The following is a 25,716-nucleotide window of genomic DNA, read 5'->3' as shown; positions in this document are numbered from 1 at the left end:
TTTGGTCACTTTATGGGCCAGAGCAGAGACTCTCTGCTCTCCTCCCAAAGGCTGGACAGTAACTTTGACCATGTACTGACCAGAGGGATGCCCACCTTGCCAACAGGTACTACAGTTACTGCTGCTGCAGAATGCAACAGTGAGATTTTTTGAAGAAGTGCAACAAGCCATGAGAGACAGGTGAAGGCAGGACAAATATTTATAAAAGTGCTGTGTAACAACTTGAAGATTTTAAAGCTTTGGGCTTAAGATGTGGCCAACTTTCTTGCTGCTCTCCACTAAGGTTGGATGAAGAATGACAATCAGTAACAAAAGCCAGATAAATTATCAACTCAAAAATGTATTTGCTGTAAATGGTGAGTCCCCCTTTGTTCAGCATTGAAATTCAAGAGCAGTAAGGTAAGATAGAGTAAAACAAAGCTTACCTGAAGAGGCTGAAGAATCAAAAGTACTTCTGTCCTTCCTATTTGTCTTGAAGGGCTGAATGTCCTTTTCCCTGTAAGTTCCAAAGCCTTCAAAACTTCTTCTTTTATTCCCACTTGCATCATTGTCCCGCTTCTCACTTGAGGAATTCATTTCACCAAACATGTCCAGGGACTCTGACCTTCCATTACTCTCAGTATTACCAGAGTATCTCTTTGTGCAAGAGTCAATGGGATCACTGCTTGAGTCACTTTTATCTTTACTCTGTGACCACTGCTGGGCATCAGAAAGTGACAGCGTAGACAGCGTGTCCACTTCAAAGTTACTCTTTGAGCCTTTGTGCCCGGTTTCACAATGCTGGTGCTTCTGCTTCTCCTTATGCTTGCTCTTCTCATTGAGCAAGGAGAGGTCTTTGTCTGAGCCGCTCAGCCTCTCGTTGATGGTGTGGCTGGAGAAGCCAGTGGACTTGCTGGCAAAGAGACCACTCAGATCTTCGTGTGTCCCCAGTATCCGCTCATCCTTATGCTTGTGCTTATGTTTGTGTTTCCTTTTGTGAAGTCGGCCACTCGAAAGGCTTGTTCCTCCAACCTTTGGAGGAGCCAAAGAGGACTGCATATCTCCAAGGCCCATTCCCACAGGGGTTTGTAGGTGCACTCCGTGTTTTGCTTTGTGTTTGGCAGTGGTGGACATCTTCATATGAGAGCTTGCATGGAATTGGGGTGGGGGCACGGTAGGTCTCATAAATGGGGAAGCCGCTCCGAGCGTGTGAGACAGGTACAAAGGAGCTGGATACTGACCGTAGTAACCAAGATTCATCATAGGCATTGATGTGTAAGGCATTCCATAGGGTGCATAGTAACTCCCACTGGGAATAGGGTAACCGAACCCTTGTAAAAAAGGCACCTTTGTCATGGTGTCATTGGTTTTGGCAGGTCTACCACGCTTCTTCTTAGACTTCATATCAGAGGTCCTGCGAAGATAGAGCAATGGGTCATACTGGATATATGGCACAGGGTAGTAGTGATCAAAATTAATCCTGAAGATGCTGGGATATGGATTTTCATGATAAAATGTATAACTTCTATGGGAAATCCTGAACACTTGAAACTTATTGATGAGTTCCTCAAGGTCTGCCAGAAACTGGAGGTCATCTCTGTTCTGCAGGCTTTTCCTTTTCCTCTTGTGCTTTGGCTTTTTAATACTCTCATGAGAGAGAAAGTTATCCACAATGAGATGCTTCTGCCGGTGACCATGCCTGTTCTTTGTGCTGGTGTCAGATGGGATAGCCTCTGGATTGTCCAGGGTGCAGAAATCAAAGGAGTATCTCCGGCGGGATTCTGAGCTTTTCTCGGCTTGGTCAGAGGTGCTGTTGTTGTCTGTACCTATCCCACTGTCGCTCGGTATGGTTTCCTCGCTGTGAGACTCGCTCACTGGTGACAGTGTGACTTCTTTCAGAGAACCTATTTCACAGAGGTGAGAAGGTGAATTAGCCATTAGCCTGGGTGGAGACAGCTTCCAAGTTCCACTGTGCATTCCTTTCTGGGTTTTTGTAGGAAGAGCACTGATAGGTTGAAGATTTGGCATAGTTTTTAACTCTGAAAAATTAGTTTCAGTGCTTGCAGGGCTGAGGTTGCCGTTAATCCCCACTAATTGTGTTGAAAGCGGATGAATAGCTGCTGGTGACGATGCCACAAGTGACTGCAGGTTGGAAGGCACTGCTGGGTTTTCTGGCTGGCTGGAAACAGGCCTTGAGTGCTTGATGGCTGTCTTAGGTTCTTCTGGCTGAGGCTGCAGCTCTGCCCTTGGCTTTCTGCCCCGTTTTTTACCAATGTAGATAGTTCCCCTCTTGCTGACATTGATCTGCTTCCCTAGTCTGGCATCAATGGTGGTTGGCCCAGCACTAGATGGTGGCTGGACTTTCGCTTTCAGAGCTATGCTGCTGGAGCAGGAGGACAAGATCTGATTGAGAATGTTCTTCCTCTTGAGGGTTTTCATTTTATTAATAGTCTTGATGGTCTTCTTATCCAAGACTCCAAGTTTCCCGACCTTTTTGTGAAATTTGAGTTCACTGATGGACTTGTCCTCTCCTGGAACCATCTGGGCAAACTTGGCCAGATTCCTTCTCCTCTTCCTTTTCTTTGTTCCTGGAAATTCACGATTGATTGGACTCACTGGGCTGGTGGAGGTTCCCTCGTGAATGGTTTCAACAGTGAGCAAAGGCTGTTTCTTTGGTCGTCCTCTTTTTTTCTTGACAGGTGTGATCACAGTAAGACTGTCTGTATTGGTGTACAGAGGGCTGGATGGTGTGATGGGATAGGCTGAAGGAGGCTCCACCATCAGCTTCTCAGATGTCGTCAGGGAGGTCTCCCGAATAATAGATTTAGGTTTGCTGCAGGTCCATCGACGCTTAGCTGCATGTTTGGGGTGCTGGACATCAGGTAATTTGCCAGCTGTGGAAAGATTGGTGGGTAGGAGAGAGGATGTCACAGCTAGAGGTTTTCTGAGCCGGGCAGCACTGTTGGGGGATGCTTTGTCCGTGAACACACCACTGTCAATAGCTGCTAAAGGGGACTCATTTTCAATCACTTTCCCTGGCTTTGTGGCTCGAAGATCTTTTTTACTTGTCTCTGGCTGAGAGCTGGTCCTGTTTGCCATTTCACCGCTCAAAGCAAGCACAGAAGGCAGGCTTTTCTCCTGGATAGTTTTCTCTATGGAGGATTTTATGGATTGCCTCTTCTTCCTTTTGTGGCCAGATGCATCTGTCGTCTGAGACTTTATTGGGATAGTAATTCGTACGTGATTGGTGTCACTTTCACAACTGCCAGCAGAAATGGGATTCTGCTTTGAGGGTGATGTATCCAACATGCTGTCCATCGAGTAAGACTCCTTTTTCCCATCCATGCTATCATGGGATTTGCTGTCAAATGCTTTCTGAGCACTCTTTACCCACTCCATGTCCGTGGTTTGGATGGTTTGGCTCATCAAGTCCTTTTTGCTGGACTTCTTCTTCGTACTTCCAGCGGGCTGATCGGGGGCCTCCAGCTGCACACCTCCCTCTTGATCCCCAAGAGGCAAAAGCCCATTGCAGTCGGAGGTGCTGCTCGGCTGGACGGCCGTGCTGATGCCGTTGGGTGATGGGACAGCGCTGCAAATCGCCAGCTCTTTACTACTGACCGACAGCTGACCCCACGTGCTGCTGCTGCACGACTTCTTGGCTTGGGATTTGCTGTAGGACACGCCTGGCTCCAGAGCAGAGACCTTGGTGGCACTAACTGCTTCTCTACTGGGCTCTGTGTTGATGAAGCAACTCTGAGAAGCAGATCCAGTGTCGGAGCTCGCTGACCAGTCAATGTGGTGCTGGTTGCTACTTTTCTGCTGGTGCTTTGATTTTAAGGTGTCACTGGTGAAGTCTTGTTGGAGGCCTGGATCATAGTGCAGAGCAGAATGTTTTTGTGGCCTGTCATAAACCTGGAAGGGTGCAGAAAATAAAAGAGGGAAAAAAAATTAGTTTATCAGTCCATTCATAAACACGGGTTGCAGCTCTTTATTTATGCAGTGAATAATAACAATACCCTTGCAAGGGTTAGGAACACTTAAAAAGTCTTCCTATACTTGAGCCAAATTTGCATTTAGATTTCATGCACTGTAAACAAGTTTTGTTTGTTTTCCCTACTCTAAAAACAGTGGAAATATTTCTATAAATGCAAAATTGCTAAGGGAACATATTCTATTGATTTTTAATTTAAAACACAATTGAAGTATTCCCTTTCAATGGATGAATGGTGCAACTCAACCTCCTGGTGAGAATGTCTTTTTCCTGAAAAATAATCGCTCACAGAACTTGAGGCTCAACAGCAGCAATTAAACTCATTACTGTAAACAAGAAAACTGAAAAATTATTTTGGAAGTTGTAACAAACAAGAGGAAAACCCATGGGTCCACTTCCCTATGAAGGCAGATTCTGCTAAGATTTACTTGAATTTCCACATGGAAGTCATCCCCGCATACTTAGTGCTTAAAATCATATGCACAGCGTCAACTGTGTGAGGCACACTTGGCAGGTTCAAGATTTGCATTACTCCCTTTCCATTTTAAAACTCTGCTATTTGCAATGTTGGTGAGAGATATTTTCAACATGATTTCTAATCTGACAGGAGCTCTTCAAGCCACAGAGGTTACAGCAAGGGCAGAATTGTGCTGAAGACTCTTACAGAGAAAAGAAACTCTACTGTTTTTCTCTTGGTGGGCCTCCAGCTAAAAAAATTTTGTTTACTACAGCTGTAACTTTTTCCTTTTAAAGCAAAAGGATCTATTTGTTTTTTACTTTCTTTGGTTGTTCTGGGTTTTCTTTTTCTTTTTTTATTTTGCAGCTTTTATTTTGTAAAATTCTGGGTCCGACTGTACAACTGCTCGCAGTGCTAGGTGTACAAACTACTGACACTGTTGTGAATGTGAAATAAATGTTCAGACTTAAAATAAAAACAAAACCAAGGAAAGAACAGCAGAAAATAGCTGCTACCGTGTTTTGTGTTCCTGCAAACACCCTGATACAATTAGGTTTCTATCAGTAGCCCACTAGATCTCCATTTGGGGTGTTTGCAACAGAAATTTTGAGGCAAGCAGGAGAAAGGGCATAAGATGGCTCTGAGTTGGAAAATGAGGTGTCCCCAGTTCTGAGCAACTTCAAAGAGCTTTGAAATGGACTAGACAACCCCAAGCCCATGGTGCATTATTTAGTGACCACTAAACATGCACGTTATTGACAAATTGATGCTGAGCTATCTTTCACACCCATATAAAAATGGACATGTGTCTTTCCTTGAATAGGCAATAACGCTGAAGTTGTCCTGGTCCATTGTCTTAGCAGCAATCAGGGACTCTTAAATCCTGTGGATAGTTCAGCTGTCATGCACATGGACCAGCCATGCTCAGGGAAAACAGAGATTTCCAGGAATTGTGGAGTAAGAGAACGAAAGCATGCAGCTGCGGTGGAGCTGCAGATGTCGTGGGTGAGCAAAACCCGGCTTCTTCAGCCTGAGAAAAGAGCCGAAAGCATAAACAGCCCTTGGGGAATGAATCCTTCTCCTCCTCTTCCTCACAGTGGCCTCCCACACACAAGCCCTGCGGCGCACAGCAGACACAACCCACGCTGATGCCCTCCTTCAGAAAAGGGAGCCCACCCACGCCCACATCTTGGGATGAGTCCAGGGAGGGGAAACCAGCAGCACCAGCACGGGAGTTTTACAGCTTGTTTTATTTCCATTATTCTGAACTGATCCCAAAGCTCCTGAGATCCATTTTTTCTGGGCCATTTGGGCTTCTCCTGCTGCCCAGCCACAAGGGTGTGTGTCCTGGCATGAGGAGATGGGTGGGCAATCCCCTGGTGATGTCCCTGGGGGAGAGGGCTGCCCTCCACCCCAGCCTCCCATAAAACTTCATCTTCCCAAGGTACCACGATGTGTAATGTGGAGAAGACCTGGAAATGCTGGGTTGAGGCTTCTCAAGGGCCCCAGGACCCACAGGGAGGCAGGGCCAGGCTTTTCTGAACAGATCCCAGCCTGCTAGCTGCAGCCAAAGCAGCTCCTTACACCCACGTTACTTCCCAAGTGCTGAGCTGTGAAACTAAATGACCTGAAAAATTTCATTTGGAAAAGGAGAAAAAAAAAAAGATAAGAAAGAGGGTTACAGCAGGGAACAAAAATGTCACATGCTGGCAACACCCTGGTCCCTCCATGTCTATCATACACACAGAGATCCACAGTCCAGAAAGAGCAATAATCTCTGATCTGTATTTTAAGGCTGTTAATAAGGGCTCAGAATGGAGAGGCCAGCTATAGATCAGCGATGAATGCTGATATATGGCTTGGCTCCTCCAGCCTCATTTCCTTGGCCTGCACATTATATAGTGATGATGCAACTCCCACCACATCCCTAATGATAGCCCTGTCATTGCTCCAGCAGCACAGGCCACCACCACATCCATCTTAAAATTCATGAGAAAGATATGCCTATGTCATCAAAGGTGCCAACTCTGGAGGCATTTAATCACACAGATAAGCACTCCAATTTCAACAGGCCTTCAAAAACCAACCAGTCTGCAGGATCAGGGGACTCCATTTCCTAAGTGGCATGTCAGAACTATATATCTGCTCAAGCACATTACAGTCTGCTGGGTCTCCTCATGAAACTTCTTCCAGCGTAACATTTATTGGCTCTACCTTGCCAGACACATCCATACCACCCAAAAATAATTCTTCTGCAGCACAGTGACTAGAGATCGTTTGGATGCAGCAGGTTGGGTTTCAGTGGCTGCAGTGGATATGTGAGGACTGTTTACTCTAAAGAATTATTAAATCAGTTGAAAGCAATGCAGCCAAGTGTATTCTATTCCCCATGTATCCATCAGGGTTGCTGTCTGATCCCATTGGCCCTAATCTTTAGGTTTCAATTCTCCCTGCTGGGTGAGCACCATCCCAAGAACAATGAGCCCCAGCTCAGCTCAGCCCAGACTCTGCTGAGCTGACAGAGGATGCCAGAGTTATCAGGATGGTGAGGTAATCTTGAGAAACCTGTATCTTGATGGCTTTCACCCAAATTCTTTACTTTCTTTGTCGGTAAGTGTGCAATATACTCCAGCTCCATAGGTCTTTGCAAGGAGCTGTTGACGTGAATAGAGTTCCTATGGCAGCCAGCTGAGGCCAGCATCAAGAACAGTGGGATTTTTTCATGAGAACAGAAGGATTTATCTTTGTTTACTTTTTGGTTTATGAGACCCTAAAAATGCTTCAAATTTCAGCACTGGCCGCTGCTTGTCATTTGCCCTTTCATTAAATGGGATTTTCTTCCACAGCCTACTATTCTGCACTGAGGGTCTACTCCTTCTTATTTTGTGGAAGCAGAAGTGTAAATTAATCCATGTAGTATTACTATAACTCAGCACACTTGGTCAATATTTCTCTTCATATGCAGTTTACTGGATGTTTCTAGTAGGTTAATAATCCCATCTTCCCTTCAAAGAAAATAAAATACACATGGAGAAGATGACAGCTTTTGTAACTGCAAAGAGGCTTGAGCAACCTGATCCAGCACATGCTAAACCTTACACTATAAGAATAAAATTTGAATCCTCTTATTAACAGAATATTATTTGAATGACAAACTCATGAGCTTCAGGCCTCAGCTTTGGCAGTGGTGGGTGGACCTGTGAGCAGGTCAGACCCCATATGCTGGTGATCACTAGTCATGGACAAGGGGAGGTTTTATGCTGTGTGTTCACACCTGTCCCTCTGGTCCTGTACAACCTGCAGATGTGATTACTCCCCATAACAGTTTTATTCTGGCGTGCAGCCCTCGCAGCTGAGGAGATGAGACTGTGCCAGTCCCATGAGGGGCAGCACCCTACTCTGACAGCAGTACCCAGCAGCAGAATCCATCCCTCAGGGACTCTTTTAATTTAACTACTGGATGTTTCAGTCCCTCTCTTCGTTCCCTTAACTGAGCTTCCATCTAAACCCACATGCTGCTTCCAATCCAAATGCAAAAAGTGGGAGGAGATGACAGCAACAAAATCAAGGGACTAGTAAAATAAAAACAATAATTATTAAAAATTCCAATTAAAAAAGAACAAAATTTTTAAAAAATATAATTATTATAAAATATACATTTAGAGAAACCCAACACCTGAAAAAAAATCTGAGTGCTTTAAAGGATGGTTCCCCCCTGCTCCAAATGCACCTTTTTGAGGAGGTAATACACATAAAGCTTGTCAAGAATCTGGCTTGCAAATCAAAGTTAATACTACAACGCCCCCTCTTTAAATCATTCGCAGATCCATCTGTGTAATGGCTCCTCAAGTGTAATTCCCTATTAAGAGGCTTTATCTGGAGAGATAAGCAGCTGGCTCCCATGTCACTAATTGCTGTCTGCTGTGATTTTAAAACATCTGCACCATTGTGCTCTTCATTTTCATATTCTAATCACCCTGAAACTTGAAAAAGGTACATCATTGATTGTTTCTGTGGGTTAATTAGTACACAGTCTCCTTGTAGAGACAATTTAAAGGCAGTCAGAACCTCAATCAGCAAGTTTGTTTTAAAAATTAATAACATCGGGAACGTCTGTGGGGATTGGCATCCACAGTGACATATCACTGTGCTCTGGGGACATACCACCCTTTGTTATCTTCTTTATAGGGCTGGAAACAAAATAAAAAAAAAGACAAAACCCCCAACCACAACAAAAGAAAAAGAGGAAAGGTTTTCCTAAATGCATATTGTCTCTTAAAATCAGGGTATTGGGGAGTGCTTTTATCTCAGGGCCACCTCTGCCTCTCCAGAAAGAATAAGTCTCATCAAAACACCATACAATACCTCTGCGTGGTCTAAGAACTTGTAAGCCACTTTTAGTAGCAATTTTGCCACCCAGGATCTGGCATCTCCTTGGAAATCCATGGGGTGAAGCTGTGGTGTGTGTGGGCACTTGCTCTGCTTGCCACCCCAGCAGCAGGATGCTGAACCCCCTGGTGTTGTCTCCCAGCCATGCAGAGGAGAATGTTAGCTCAGGCACAGCTCTCTGCTGGGGCAGAGATGCTCCATGCAAGGTGGAACTTCCTTGTAGCCAGACAGCTCAGAGGAAAGGCAGGGCTGAATTCACTCTGGTTTAACCTACGCTTAAAAAAGTGCTTCAGATAATCCTTATAACAGAACTTTGGTGTCTAGAAACAGGTCAGCCTGAGATTTTCCAGGCTGAATGAATAAATCTGCTTGCACTGAGTGACAATCCAGTGGGCACCTGCCTTCTGAAAAATCAGTCTCTGCTCTTGTCCTGAGTTCCTAAAAACTGGACAATCTCCAAGATTTTTTCCTCCTGAAAAAGCTTTCTCTTCAGTTTCTGCTTCCTAGACATGCATGAACACATGTTACTAGAGAAAGAAAAACCCTTTGAGAGAAAGGAAAAAAATGAGATTTCTAGCTCCAACACATGAATAAATAATCCTGGCTCAGCTCATACTTCTGCTCAAAATTGAGCATTTCCTCTTGTGTCCCAATGGGATGGCTGTAAACTGCTCACTCGCAGGCTCTAATCAGAGCTACAGGTTGCTGGAGATATTTCATGTCTTTTGGTGAGTGCACTGAGCTTTCCCAGGGTAGAATTACTCTGTAAATAAAAGATGCCAAGTGGAGGAGACAGCAGGTTCAGGCAAATATAACTTTGGCCTGATGACTTACAGGTTGAGCAGTCATTGACATGAGGTGTGGGGAGCCTGTGATCAAGTCAAGTCAGTTCATAATTGCAAGTCTCTGAAACGGTCTTAGGAATTTCTTCAGGTCCTCAGTGACTCTAGCCATGGATGAGGGATACAAACAGCAAATGACACTTGCTGAAAATACAGACTGTGGTGTCTTCTGAGAAATTCTCTTGAATCAAGCTCAAAACTAATGTAGGAGTTTTAATTAAAAGCTAGATACCAATAAAAACACATCAGAAACACTAACGTGAAAATCATTGCTATCATTCCAAAATAGGGGACTTTCCAGAGCACTGTTGCAAATTTATCACTCCCTGAGTTTACTCCTTCTACAGCTCCCTTGGTCTCAAATTCCACAGAGTCCAAACACCACCACGCTCACAGGAGTGTGGATCACAGAATCATAGAATGGTTTGGGTTAGCAGCAACCATAAATATAATCCAGTTCCACCCCCTGATCAATCATTTCTTGCAGAGGGAGGCAGGAATTAACACGAAGATGCCCTTGAGAGCAAGACACAGCATGGGGTGGGAGTGGGCTAATTAAATGCCAAGCAACACCTCTTTGTGTCCATTCACCAAACAAAACATCCCCAACCGTGGTGTGTGTTTGTGTGATTGTGTCAATAGAGAGAAGCTGAAGTTCAGGCCTTGGCATCATGATTGTTTTGAGAGTACCCTGTCTAAAGCACTTATCCAAGGAAAAGACAAATCAATGCAGAGATTACTGAACAGTCCAAAGATGCTCACATGGTTGTGAATCGTAATTTTTCATGCATTCCTGGTAAAGCATCTTGATTTTCTAAATAATTCAGAAATTCCAAAGTTATTCCAATTTCATTTTGCTACCAGCTTTAAGCTGAATAATTTGCACACTGTTTCAATCTACTGCTGCTTTTCAGACACTTCTATTTTCCACATACAGGGACTGAGGATTTTATTTCATCAAATTGCAACATGTTGAACTTATAAAGGTAGGATTTGGTGCTGCAGGCTGATCTGCTCCTTACTGGTGGAATAGACCCATGGCTGCACATATTTTTTTTATCAAATGTTTAAACAACCCTGTTCTTTTCAGAGCTTTGTATTAAGCACAGAGTCTGGGAAAACTCTAAACAATGGGATTTTTCTGTCATCTCCAACAAAGAACCCATCATCACCGACATAACAATGCAGTTTAAATATCGTGTTTAACCATAACATGGTTTGCTGCCTCGGTTTAGGCAGCTGGAGAGAACAATTGGGCACCAACCAAGGTGGACTACAACAGGACTCATACAATTTGCCCCATTCAACTGCTGAGATAATGCTGGTTTGGTCCTTGTTTGGCCTCAAGCCAGTGCAAGGATTTTTAGGCAAATGTTTCAGATATTACATCCACAAAGCCAGGGCTTGCAGAGCAAGGTGCCTTTGCTGAGCTGAGTGCTTTCATTTGTTCAAAACCCTTGCTAATGAACTTAACTGCAGCAGTGATAATCAAGGCTTTATTATTAATATATAAAACATACTTCCATACTTCCATCCCTTCAGGAATGCTTGATTCTGTGGAGGTCAACCTACTCTTCCCAGCAGGGAAGAGAAACTATGGTGTTGCTTGTCCAGATTTCTACCTCATCTTGCTCTTTCACTTTGCTCTGTAATTTCAAGCTGTGGAGGGCAAAGCATATGTGTACAATGGCTCAGCCAAAATAAAACAGCAGAAGCATTCCCAAGACAGACTGGAACCTGCAGAAATGGGAGCAGTAAGGGCCATTAATCTCTGAAAGGCTTGTGCTGTTTTCCAGGATGTTAAACCCAGATCATACTATTACAGAATAGGGTGAGTTGGAAGGGAACCACGAGGATCATCGAGTCAAACTCCTGTCCCTGCACAGCACCATCCCCAAGGATCCCACCCTGTGTCTGAGAGCTTTGTCCAAATGATTCTGGAGCTCTGCCAGGCTGGGGCTGTACCCATTCCCTGAGGAGCTGTTCCAGTGCCCAAAACACCCTCTGGGGGAAGAACCTTTTCCTGATATCCAACCTAAATCTCCCTGACACAACTCCAGGCCATTCCCTCAGTCCTGTCACTGTCACCACAGAGCAGAGATCAGTGCCTGCCCCTCTTCCCTTTATGAGGAAACTGTGACTACAGTGAGGTCTGACCTCAGTGTCCTCTTCTCCAGCTGAACAGACCAAGTGGCCTCAGCTGATCCCCATATGGCTTCCCCTCAAGGCCCTTCACCATCTTAGTTGCCCTCAGCATGTCTGAGACTGCTAAACTGGAAATAAGGATGTGAACAGCTGTGCACTTTAAGTTTCTGCTATAATTTTTAAAAGCCTGCAGTTCTTAATTTACATTGAAAGGTTTCTTTTATCCTTCATTTAATATAGGAACTGCAGCATTACCTTGAATGCTTTTTTTTCTTCCGAGGGATGGGAGAAATATAAATGGCTTTTCCATCGAGGCCAGTGATTCTTTCCACTAGAGTTAAATAATTTGATTATAAATTGAGTCCTTAAATGTCAAGGAGATGCTGAATTCACCTGAAAACAGGCATTTAGGGAAGCTCATAAAAGCTGTGAGCTGCAGTCAGTTAGCTCATCATTCTTTTAGCATGCACTTCATTTAGCAGTTACTGACCGCCAGATTAATTCTTTCAAAGCATCCTGATTGCAGCTAAGGTCTAGCATGAAGTATTACATATGCAACAGCATTAGCAAAATGTCCAGAAATCTGCCAGAACATCTATCAGGCACAGATGGGTTATAAACCCTTTGAAAATTTTCAGGACAGGTCAAATATACAGCGTCTTCCAAGTTCCCTGAATTAAGATATGAGTCCTGCTCCACAAATTCATTGAGAGCATCGCTTGTGCCTTCAGCAAATTCACCGTGAAAGTATGAACTCCAGTGACCTGCAGCAAAACATGGGAGGTTCATTCCCTTTGCAAAATCTGTCTGGAGAGGTCATACATTGTGCATTTCTGGTTCTGTTGAATACACACTGAAAAGCCACCGCACTTTGTGCAGAGCCAGTAGATGCTGTGGGGGGAGCCATCCAGAGATGGGATATGGTTTGGACTCTCCCAAAAAGCTGGTCTCAGATCAGACTGCAAAGTGAGATTCTTCTTTGTTTTCCCCAGTAAAATAAAGCCTTTCTGACAGAAGGGAACAGGAGCACTCTCATCTGCCCTCGCACACTGAGTGCAGTCCTTACACAGTCCAAGGGGACATGCAGTGGAACCTGTCCCATTTGCAAAAGGCACCAGGATGAGAGGGGCTTCAGGAGATTTATGCTCCCGTTTCCCCATAACATGTGACTACTTTTCACCACCGTTATCAGATAAAAAGTGGTCCCTCTCCCCTTTTCCCCAGAACCAGTAGCAACCCCAAGAAGTGATAGCTGGGGAAATCTCCTTGCACACGTTGAAGAGGCCAAAGCACGGCAGAAATCTCTGTTTCTGCGCTAGAGATGATGCCCCTGAGACATGTTGTTGAGGAATTTAGTCTTCAATCAGGGGATTTTGAATCCCTGGGATCTTTAAGGAATGATGGAAGACAGGTTTGGAGAAGGATGCCCAGCACTACACCAGGACTCCTGGGGCATGGACATGTGCAGTGGGAATCATAATGCTCAGCTGCAAGTCCTCTTCTAAGACCATAGAAAGAGTGATTTTGGGCAGCTGCAAAATCACAGGCTGCTCAGGCTAAATATGACTGCTCTCCTATAGGAACCAACTTTACCATCCCCTGGATTTGGCTCCCTGCAGACAACTCTTCCACACTGATGTTTTTGCAGGTTACTCACCACACCCATAGCCAAGCCTTTCCCAGTGGGGGAAATTTAACCAGGCCTGTAATAATGTATTGGAGCAACAAAAACAGCAAAATGGTGACATAAAAAGTCTCTCTAGTGATGCTAGGTGAGGTGATGATGAGTGACACTACATTTTTGGGATGTTGCTGTGCTTTTTCTGAATGATACCTATCTCTGCTTTGATGTTCATCCCTCATCTCTTCTTCATCCCCTCCCTCCCCAAATATGACAAAATCACCTTTACTAATAAACCTCCAGCTCGAATAGTAGATTTTATTTAGTGTGCTATAAAAACAGTAATTTCTCAGATCATAAAAAGGGCTCAACTGGACTGCATCATTTTGCTGAAGTGAGTTTTCTGGTGGAGTGATTCTCTCTTCTAAAATGCCACAGTCCCCCACTGCCAGTATTTATGTACCAAAATAAAATGCAATTTTCTGTATTTTATTAAGTGTGAATCTCCAGTGCAAATCCATTTGGGAGCTGATCCCAAGATTTAATTGTCCTTTGATTTTATACTTTCAGGACATTTTCAAGAGTTTTTGCAACATCACCAGGCTAACTACAGTTTTATTAAGGTACAACAGCATCCCTTTAAGGCTCTGCCCAAGTTTAGCTTTGTCTTCTACACATATAAATCTTCAGCAGCAAAGACCAGAAAAAGGGCAGGGAGCAGTGGTCTAGAAAGGAATATTGCAAAACACCCTGAACCCAGTTTAGTGCCTAAATGACCTCCCAAACTTCTCTAACTTCTCACCTAACAAATCAGGTGTAAAATGGTGTTCTGAGTTTTACGCCCAGGAGGCTGACTATGTAGTGTTTTAATATAAATTCAGGCCAGTGATTAGCATCCAGAACACAACTGGCATCAGGAGAGCATCTAGGTGAGAGCTGGCCTATCCTACACTGAGAATCTGCTGTGGGGAAACCCTTACACAGATGAACCTGTGCAGAAATGCTATGATTTCCATGCACACACTCCCCTTGGGACTGGGGTCACTCAAAGCAGGCAGAGCCATGGTGCAGTGCCATCAGCACCTCAGAGCATTGCCCTTTTAATTGCCTTTGTTCTGGTAACTCACCTAAGCACATTTCTTTGCTCTATACATGTTGACAAAGCAAAACCATTCCCAGCCCTGCTATTGCTTCCTCTCAAGTGCTGACTGCGTGCTCGAGTAAGTCTATAAAAACACTGACACTGAAGGTACAGTCAATGGGGCAAACTACAAGCAGCAGGACACAATTTAGGTATCAAAGTGCACTTGCCCGTTGCTAAGGGAGGAATGCCTCTTTCTTTTTAAAATGTACTCCTTTGGAAGGATTGACCTTGGATGTATTGGCAGAAAATAAGTGTTTCCAAGAGGTGGCTGAGGAGAGAGGGCGATTGGCTAAAGCAGAGGTGAAACTGATGTTATAAGCACCTGAGATACACATAAAGGAAAATAAAAATACATGGGGACAGCAGCACCACAGAAGGTCCTTAGTTTAGCAGATACACAACTTGAAGTTAGGAAAACTGACATGAGAAACAAGGCTCACGTGTTAAGAGGGTGTGTAAATAATCATGAGAACACCTTATCACAGAAATCAGTGGGTTCTCTAGAACTGGGAGTTTCTTTAAACACAAGGCTGAGTGTTTTTCTGATATGCCTTAGTACACGACAGCTATTGGACTTGGAACAGGAATACATTTAGGCAAATCCCCTGGTATGAGTCATGCAGGAGGTTTGACTAAGTGGTTCCTTCTAGCCTTAAAAATCACTGACTATATAACCTCTCTATATCCTCCAGTGTTTTGTCCAACCTGGTGTTAAGCAATTCCAGCAATGTGTCTTCAGCCTCTTCTTCTGGGAGTCTATATCCCAACGCAATAAATCTCACTGTTCAGAGTCTCTTCCCTCTTCCCCTGGAATCATTTCCATCCCTAGACACACCTCAGTGCTGGATTCATCCCAACAATTCCTCCTCATCCTTGGACCAAAAAGAATATTTCACATTTTTAAACAATTCATTTCGCTTGCCATATCCCCTGCTGCTGTAAAGCAGTGAGTCCCATGGGGAAGACAGAGTTGATTTACTGGGAAGGGCCTTTCTGTCTTGGCAAACCCAGTGAGATGTGGTTCCCTCTGGAAAAAAAGATGGGCAGAGTTGTGCCACACGTGGTCCTGCAATGATGAGAGAGGCTAAAATCCACCAGTTCAACACCCTCATGCTACCAACCTGGCACAGGGAAAGCTGCTGTGATTCCTGTTGCCATTCCTCTACCCTGGCTGAGCACGGATTTTGAGAGGCAAATCTGTGTGAAATATTCCTCCAGACTGTCTCTGACCTCGCCAAACAGCTGAGATTTTGCTCTGAGCTTTAAAAGAAGGCACTAAGTATCCCCTAATCTGGACCCAACCCTCAAAGATGCCTGTAAAACACTGCAAAACCAAAATATTCGTTTTGAAGAGTGAAGAACCCTGGAGTCAGTTTTAGGCATTGGCTGCTTTTTTTCTTTTTTTTTTTTTTTTTTCCCCATTCTTTTTTCCCTCAGTTTTAAATATAGAAGAACATATTGATTTGGTCTTTTTGGGTTTAAATTTCTCTGCTGTTCTGTATGATGCATCACAGTCTCAAAATATGAGCCCAAATGCAGGGCTCTGAACAGTTGGAGACCTCTTCCTCAATCCAAATGTCACAGTTGATGCTCTGAAGGGTGTTTTGGGGAGTTTTTCTGGGGGTGGGGGAGAGAAAAAAGAGCAAAAGCTAAATCCCAAACCACTATACAAAAAACGATGCATGTGTTGAAGTCATTAATGCAAAAACTATTCAGTAACTGCTTTATGCATCTTTAAAAAATCTATTTCATTCTAAGTATTTAGATAATACTCAATAATATTTTTTTTCTCTGTGTTTCTCCCCCTTTGTTTTGTTTTCCACTAGACGATATACACAGTTCTACATAATCCTCCTTTAAGTATTTCTCTCAAGGATACACAGATATCTATTTTCTAGTACCAGACACAACAACCTTGTGAAATCAGGGCAGATTCATCACCCATCCTGCACACGACCTTATCAGCAGTTGCTATAGGTGGCCCCTGTGGAATAGTGTGGAAAGGGCAAAGCTGGGAAATGTGCACTTTAAAGTGCCACAGAATTTAGTTCAGTGCGCAGCTCTTGTAATTTCTACTGCTGCACACTGCTCAGCTTGTTATGGATATCTGAAAATTTGCTTTTTCCCTGACAAGAGGTCATGAGATTTATTGCAGTAAATTTTTTGTCCCCCCCTTTTTTTTCTGGAACAGGTATGGCATAATTGAGGGTGCCAGATTTGTGCATGTGCAATATCTCCAGAGATGAAGGGAGAAGAGAAATAAAGCTTCCTGACACTCCTTTCCCCACATGTAGCATATTTTGCATTTACTTTTAGTGACAAAGGGAATATTTAAAGAGAAGGCAGTGCTGTCTCAGAAGGTTTTGGTACAAGAGGTATGGCAAAAAACATTGACTGATAAAGACTCAGGTGGATAGACTGCAGTAGCAGATATTAAAAATTAAGCTTTTAGTTTCCCCATTGTCTATCTTCCCATCTGGTGGGATCTACTACTAAATATATCCAGAATATGCACTTTTTCCCTATTGATTTGCATGCCATTCTCTATCCAGAACCATGGACCGACCTTTTGTAAAAATACTATTTCAGTGAGTAAAATCAGTGTGCTTGTATGCTCATGTGGGGCAAAGGGCTATAAACCCAGGAGCAAACAAGTAACAAAAGTTTATTACATCTCAGCAGCATTCACACAGAGCAAAAAAAACCTTGTTGGTATTTTTGCTATCTTAAATAAATCTCAAAGTCTATCTTAAATAAATCTCAAAGCACTTCATGAAAGAAGTAGCAGTCACTATTCACTACAGATGGAAATACTAAAGCTCAGTGATTTGCCCAAGGTATTTCATATTCCTTGACCAGCACAAACAGAATTTACTGAGTTTTCCTCACCCTCACTTTTGCTGGTGATCATGAAGATTCCCATGGCCAAGGTCACAAGTTCATGTTTCCAAGGCATTTTACAATCTAGATGAACACGACTTTGAATAAATGAATGCCTGGCTGGAGTGCAAACAAACTGGTACTTTGCAGTATGAGTCTGAACGTGCCGTCCTAAGTGCCTATTACAGACACAGCTGGAATCCCTGTTTGCCAGAGGAGGATCTATGTTTCAGCACAGCAGCACCTTTTCACAGCCTGTCAGCTGGGATTCCAGGAAGTCTCATACCTACAGAGCTATGATTTCTGTGCTGCAAACCCATGAGAGTGTTCTTTTGAAGGATTTTAGCTTTGTGGAGATATTAAAATGGATTATCCATGCACCTGCTGTCACAGCACACCTGCAGTGCTCTACCTGCCCTGGTGTGTGCATGTGAGTGAGTGTGTTGGTGGACATTTAATCTTAAGGAAGGGTTTTTAGTCTTGCAGAATGAAACCTGGGTAAGATCCCCAGTCACTCACCCTTCAGGTGATTACACCAGGAAAAGCTATCAGGTCTATCATCTTGTCACCAAGCAGAAGATACTGTGGCAGGCAAGGAGTGACCTTGTGTTCCTTCTGCTAAAACCCCCAGCAAGCCACAGCAACTTAAATTAGAAACTGTGCAATATAATTAGATTTTCTTCCCTTGCAGACTTGTTGTGCATCTCCTGTCTGAAAAGGAGGGGACACTTCAGACAGAGGCTTCAGCTCAGCAGGGCTTTGCTTTGAGCAAGACAGAAGAAAGCCTGCAATTAAAGCAGACTTCATGCTTTCAGCTCCTGCCCTCCAGAAACAGAGTTTTTACTCAGGAGCTACAGAAAGTGAACCCTAGAATAGGAGGCAAAATACGAAATTCAGGTTGGAATTCAAATTCTAGTTTCTTCCACATGACTGAGTTGTTTGTTAACAAGACTGTAGTTTGAAATGCTCTGCTCAGGTATGGAATGAGGCTTGACTGTGATCAGGTTTGGAACGGCATTTGTTAAAATCCTGCAGGAATTGGCCCCCCAGCCCTATCTGTAGAAAAGCTTGGTGGAGCTCATCATTTGGAGCAGAGAATTCTCAGAGTGTGGCTCTAGCCACCAAACTGTGACCAACACCTGGTTTAGGAGCTTGGCCTCCCTCTACAGCCCATGAAGCCTCCAGAGAGGACATCAGGGGTTCTAACTCACTCTGCTGGCTATCTAGGGCACCTGAGAAGCTAATTCAGGCACCCAAAGTAGGCATCTAATGGGAGGCAGGATGCAGATAGCCTAATTTACCTCAGTGTTTTGTAATACACTTTTAATCCTTTTCCTGCTGCTCCATATCAGAGTCACATGGGATGAACTACACCTTTAAAAAATCTTTGGGAAGCATTTCCTGAACAATAAAATGTACTGAGGCCCGACATGTTTATGGTAAAGGTTTGTAGTCTTCCAAATTCTCTTTTTTTTCTTTTGGCATAGAGATCCTTGAAGTTCTTTGAAAACACATTTCAATTAAAATAAATTGTGTTTTATTATGGGGTTGCCTAATGTCGTCCCTCCTGCCTGAAGCAGAGAATTTTTTGTTCCTCACCATCAACTTGTAATATCACAAAGTCTTAATTTAACTGGTCTAGAGTGAAAAACTTATCTTTTTCTTTTCTTGAGACAAATAATGGAAAAGCAGAGATAATCTGGGATACACATGAGTCTCTGTGCCTTCCCTCAGTGCTACTAGACAAGGAATTATTTCAAAAACTAATCCAAAGTTATGCACCCAATTGAATTTTAACCCAATCTTTTTTTGGAAGATGTCACATTTCCTTGTAGTCCCTCTGAGAATTCCACATTATACAAACGGGAATTACAAAACAGAACAACTCTGTTACCAGGATTCACATTGGTCATGCTGTTCAGATGACCACACTTCTATCTTCTTGTTCAAACCTTTGGTCAGTGTTTTGAGGTTTACTCATCAGTAAAATCTTGAGTTATGGATATTCTGTTAACCACAGGGTAGGACAGCTGACCACAGCAAGAATGCAACTGAGACAGCTTCCTCCTGCCCACAGAGCAGCAACTCCACCTGCCACCTTTCCTCCTGCTTCTTCTGTAGGTTATTTCCCACTAGAGCATCTCTGACCTGTTTGTGGTGCTTCCAGAGGCCTCATCCCATCACCACACCTTAAATGAGCAGTTCAGTACTCAGTCCTCTGAGCCAAGTGCAGATGAGGGCTGTGATACCAGAAAGGCTTTCCTCCTCTGAGATTTAATGTGGTTTGAGGTATTCTCTGCTGTGGACATGTTTTCAATGCTTGGTCCCTCTTCCCCAGGCTTGTGGGCTCAGCAGAGGGGCAAAAATCAATCTATCACTGTAAAAAGTCTGGGAAGAGCACAGTGCCTGTGTCAGACATCAGTTCTGGGCATGGGGAGCAGGAGTCTCCCACATTCAGTGGATTTTGACCACTGATGATGAACCAAGTCTTGGCCCTTACTTAGGCATCCTTTGGAGGACCAACACACCTACTTCTTTCTTTCAATCACCAATTTATCATTCTTCTAGTTTCTATTTCACCTGGAAAATGCTCAGGACTGTGGTAGTAACCACGGTCTAACTGTTCTAGGATTTTGGAAATCATTGTTGTGTTCTTGTATCTGTCTCTGGCTTCAGCATCCCCTGGTTTTAGATGAGTCCAGGGACAGTTTTCCTCAGGGTGATTATTGGGCAACGCTGAACCACAAATTTGGCCTAGGATTCTACTAACATTACATAAGTCATGATTTTAGTAAAGAAGATGTTTCGGAGAGTGTGTTTGCATTCTAGAGGAGGCCCTGCTGAAGTGAAGATGTCTGCACAATTTCCTCAAAGGGAAACAGACTGGAAAATATTAAAAAGAACAAAACTTTGGATGAAACACATTCTGAAGACCCTGTCTAACCACTAAAAAAAGAACACATTTGCAGTGAAATAAGGGGAGCAGGTCACCTGGTTTAAGCTCCAGTTATCTGATTTCCATTCCTATTAGAGCAGCAACCTCAGGACACAGACGAGAAATCTTTCCCCCACTGGCAGGTTAGGTCAGAACAGACAGGATGCAAAGTTCACCTCAAATGTGTGCTACACCAGCGTGTTTGTTGGGCAAGCAGCAAGAGCTAATGCAACAGTGCCTTTTTTTGTCAGTGAACTGCAGAAAAGAGCTGAATTTTTCCCTTCCAACAGATTTATCCTGATAGTAAAGAATTAAAGCGTGGTCCTTTCAGAAGAGAGAGGCTTAACACAGGTGTTAGCAAGGAGCCTCAGAGGCATCAGAGCAGCACAAAATCCTTTCTGAAGCACACAGGAAGGGTCATAGGTGCCTGTTTAAATTTTCTGCCCACGCTACAGTAACACCAGCAGCAAACAAAGCCAGGCTGCTTTCTAACAATCCCGTCTCAGGACCAAAAACGGTTTGGGGAATATCTCTGCAGAGCTTTGGTGTAACTCAAATGAAAACATGGAGGTTACTAGGGATACGAGGAGACTCATGGAGCAATTAAATAACCAACAGACACACACACCCACACACGCAGCCCTCATTTACTCAAAACCCTGACAGCTGTTTATTGAGAAGTAGGTGTTGACGGTTCACTTGTCCTGGATGGATTTCTCCCGGAATAAACACCAGTGCTTTCAAAGTGCCTGATCCCATTTTCTTGTAAAAGAAGTCGTTTAAAAAAAAAGGAGAAAAAAAAAAAAGGAAAGAAAAAACCCTTAAAAAACCCCCACAAACACTATATACAGAATGGGTATCATTACTGCTGTGTGCTGTGGAGAGGGGACTCCATGTATGGGAAAAGATTGAGCTACAAGAGTGTTTTGGAAAATGAAGAGTTATTTCGCAATAGGCCATGACATCTCCCTTCGAGAAAACTTGCCCAGATTCTGCAGATTGCTTTGCAGATGGAAAAGGGACAATGTCTGATTGCGATATACTCTCAGATAAAGTCAATTTTGACTTGATCTAGAAATTTTCCCTCCCCAGGAGGCTAGCACTGAACTCCAAAGGCATCTATCCTTCTTTAAGCCAATCTTTATATTCAAGTGCAGGTGCAATCAATACATCAGTGCAATCTCCATTGTAAAACAGAGCCCACTGAATGCCAAAAGCCTGAGCAAAATTCTTCTTCTCAGTCCCAGGTCTGTGTTATCAGCAGCTGAAGAGATGGCTGACCGTCACAACACAAATAGGAGAAAAGGGAAGAAATGAAAGTTCACACTTAATATTAGAACCTGCTGACAGCAAGACGTATTAAGTTATAGGGCAGCCCACAAGTGCAACAGGAAACCCATTTTTGAACAGTTAAGACTAGAAAAATTAATAAGAGAATGGAGAAAATGCTACAGGGAGCAATTGTGCAATGACAGGAAGAGAGACATAAAGGTTATCTATCTACATCTTCCTCATTCTTCCCTCTTGTGTTTCAGCAGTATTCCCAGAGAATTTTATTTTAACCCATTGCAGAATTTTAAGCCCATTGCAGAATTTTACTGCATTTAGTGGAAACAAGGCTGCTCTGACACAGGTTTGAGAAATCTCTCATGGTCAGAAGGGGCAAAACCAAGGATGCTGAGCAAGGATGAGTTTTTGTAACTACACTGAGCTGCTGGACCTGCTGCCTCAGTGTGTACATGAGTTCACATTTACAAAGTCCCAAGCAGAGGTAGGCACTTAAAAGGGTCCCATTCCTGAACTTCCTTGCGTTAGAAATGTAGGTGCATTACTCTAGGGTGTTATTTATGTTTGCATTATCAAAGCTTGTAGCAAGTTCCAAAGAATCACAGAATTAAAAACTGTTTTTGGTTGGAAAGGACCTTAAAGCTCATCTCATTCCAAAACCCTGCCATGGGCAGGGACACGTTCCACTGTACCAGGTTGCCCAGAGCCCCATCCAACCTGGCCTTGAGCACTTCCAGGGATGGGGCATGCATGTGATTCTTCTCTCCTTACTCTTTTATTTGACTTCAAGTGCTTTTAAAACCACTCATATACATACATGATTTTCTGAGAGATGTGCACTAGCAAACCCGCTTGAAGATACTTCTTTTGAAGGTATAATTAAAAACTCTCACAGAGTAAAATTTAATTTTGGGGTCTAAAACCACTTTGCAGGGATGCTGCTGGGTTTGCCACACTCCCTGACTCACCAGTCAAAGCACTCAAGCAAATAACCCCATCTCACACACATGCTTAAACAGTCCTTACACACTAGCTGTGTGCATTCTCCAGGGGACCTTTAGATGCTGTTTTGTACACAGTGCAGTGTGAGCTTTCAGTGGTGTGAAATAAAAAGGTTAGTGCCACGGCAAAAGTTCCAAACACACAGAATACGGCTCAAGATGCATAAATAATTAAACAGTGTGCATTTAAAACATGAGCCATTAAAACAGGCTTTGTGGGGGGAAAAAAACCCCAAAACAAAACAAAACCAAAACTGTAGGATGCAAATTAATCTTTCATAAGGCAAACCTTCAGATGGTTGCTTCTTCACGGGTACTTCACAGTGCTCTGTTTCCTTTTGAACCCAGCATTCATACAAAAAAGCGTTTTGACAATCCCGCTAGGATGCTCATCCTCTGTGTTCAGAAGGAGATTTATAAAGATCACAAGGCAGGATTGTGAATATAATGATCCCAGGGATTAGCCTTTCTTCCAACTATGGTAGGGCAGTCCTCTGGATCTATCTGAAATCAGAGAAGGGGCTCTTGACTGTGAGCCAGCGTGCGGCTTTCTTCTCACTGCCATTGTCCCCTCCCCACCTACTCTCATGTGCTTGCAATACTTTAAATTCTTAAAAGTTTAAAACAGTTGCATGTTAGCTATCGCCCTCCCTGTCAAGGGAAAATGAAGGAATCTCCATTAAGAACAAGTGAGCTGCTGCTCTCTGTCAGAGTGGATGTACTATTGGCAAGCCCTGTTGAAGTATTGATAAAGGAGCTTATTTAACCTACTGGAAAATCAAGCCTAAAGGATAAGGAAAAGCTTATTCAGAGGAAAGAAGATTTTGTGATTTAGACACTGGATAGGTATTTAGAAAACCTCTTGTTTCCTCTTATTCTCTTGTACCCTCTTTGACTTTGAGCAAGGAACTTTATTGTTACCAGCCAAAACACCAGAAGAGATCATCTCCTGCTTAGGCATTTAGAATGGATTTAGCAGGAGCTGGGCTCACTCCCTAGTCAAGATGCCTGATCCAGGAATACAGTCAATGGTCACCCAGAGACATTTCAGTAACTGGTAAGAGAGAAAAAGAGACACTTATGATGATGATTAGGGCAATGAAAAACCTAATTTGTGCCCTGGCTGTCCATGGGCTATGGCTGGACTATAAGGATAACAACTGTTTTCAGAAGAAGATAAAACTTTGCAGAATGTTGCCCCAAATTCTGCAGCTCTATGTCCAAAAGGGACAGAAATAATAATAACCCTTCCCTTCTCTTGCTGCACACCTCTGTTTTGGCTTTAGCCTATAAGCTCTGAGGAGCAAGACTTGTCTTTCACTGTGCTAATCACCACAGTCAGGTTTAGTCCAGGTCTTTTCAGACTAAATACAGCAGAGATACACATATTTCACTGAAATAACTGCTTTAGCCCCTTGCATCCAAGGACTAAAGGAAAGGGCAATGTCATTATAAAAGTAGCTGAGATAGTATCACCCATATATGAAGAGCAAACCAGCCTGCAGGAGGAACTGTGCATTACCTACCATTATTTCCCCAAATTTTTATGCATGTGAACTTTTAAGCAATCACACTGGTTTGCAGAACATTATAAGTATATATATTAAATAACTTAAAAGCCTGTCATAAAAACAGTACACTAGCAAAGACAAGAGCCTGGATGATCTCATGACTTGATGAGTTTGTGAGCGTGGCCTCAACGCAGTCCATTTCTGCAAACAGATTAATGGTACAGGCTTTAATTACATGCTCACATACTGCTCTTTTCTGCAAGGCCCCAGCTTCACCAAGTGCCAGTGAGAGGTTTTAATTCCTGTAACTTTATAGCACATTAATCATGGGTGATGAGGCCATGAATCAGTTATGCAAGTCATCCAAATACAGACTGATGAAATCTGTAAGCCATCACCACCCACCTCCCAGATTCTGATTATCCACCTCTGTTGTAGATGAACTATTTTGGGATTGTTTTAAGCAGTTCTAAGGACATTTAGTGTTTTTTCAGTAGCACAGGGATATCTGACCCACCATCCCTGTAATATCATGTGCCTCAGTTTCCGTGTGGTCATTTATGAAAGGTTCAGTGAGGAAAAATGTGATGGTCCAGCACTGAATGCCTTCAAGTGGTGACCCAGGGCAACAATCTGCATGGAAAAAAACCCTACAATGGTACCTTTAAACATACTTTATACACACTTCATAGTTAACCCTTTGTGGTGTTACAAACCCCCTATTTTTGTGATTAATTTAGAAAGCGTAAGCTCTGTGACATTATAATATGGTTGGAAAAAATCTCCTTTGTACAATGCAGAATGTTACTCATTGCAATTTTACACCTTCGTTTGCACAAACAAGATGGTAAAAATTTGAAGTTTGGTTTCTTTGTTTATTTTTGATGTTTGGTACTGGGTACAAGGATGTTTCCCTAGCAGCAGTAGATTAAGTAGATGAGAAGGCAAAGACAAATAGATTTACTGTATTTAATTTCTATGTGTCATACAGAGATGTGTACAGGTTGTTCCAACTATGGGTGTTATCCTTTCTTGGTAGTGGCTTGAAATCTACCACTCACCAAGTCATAAATATTACATTTGGAAAGACCTTTCAGCCCATTTAAGTCATCCTCTTGCAATAGGTACAATGGTCTCTACTAAATATTCACAAGCATAATTCAATTTTGTCATCAGAAGGGTCATTTGCCTCCTAATTACCATGGAAATAATGCAACGGACCACTAGGTCTTCACCACAACACATACATTATTTCCCAGTATTTTCCAATATATGGACATATAAATTGTACTTGCCTGTTTAGTTCACTGCTAAAATAAGCCCAGCCACGAGTATGTTGTCCAATAAAACCCACAGTTGACACAAAGTCTCAAACAAGAAATCTCTTCCTGTGTTTTTAAAGTCAAATTTCAAAGTGCAACAGAGAGCCAACAGCAGCCTTTCTTCAAGAAAACTGATAGTTAAAATTATTTCCTCTCAAAAATTCTGTCGCGCTAGGATTTTAGAAGAGGAGGAAATGAGAAACAATGGCTTT

At 43.0% G+C, this 25,716-nt stretch overlaps 1 protein-coding gene across 4 annotated transcripts in view; it reads right to left on the bottom strand.

The window, feature by feature from the left end:
- The window catches only part of SETBP1 (SET binding protein 1), a 269,168-nt gene that overhangs the window by 79,848 nt on the left and 163,604 nt on the right, over window positions 1-25,716 (bottom strand). For all 4 annotated transcript variants that reach the window (XM_085043350.1, XM_085043351.1, XM_085043352.1 and 1 more), the window contains one exon: window positions 426-3,891. In XM_085043350.1, coding sequence (XP_084899476.1) covers window positions 426-3,891 — 3,466 coding nt within the window. The remainder of the gene's footprint in view (window positions 1-425; window positions 3,892-25,716) is intronic.

The sequence above is a fragment of the Lichenostomus cassidix genome, chromosome Z (assembly GCF_008360975.1).
Source record: "Lichenostomus cassidix isolate B80296 chromosome Z, HeHo_3.0, whole genome shotgun sequence".
NCBI classification, from domain to species: domain Eukaryota; kingdom Metazoa; phylum Chordata; class Aves; order Passeriformes; family Meliphagidae; genus Lichenostomus; species Lichenostomus cassidix.
This window is presented reverse-complemented; position numbering and strand designations above follow the sequence as displayed.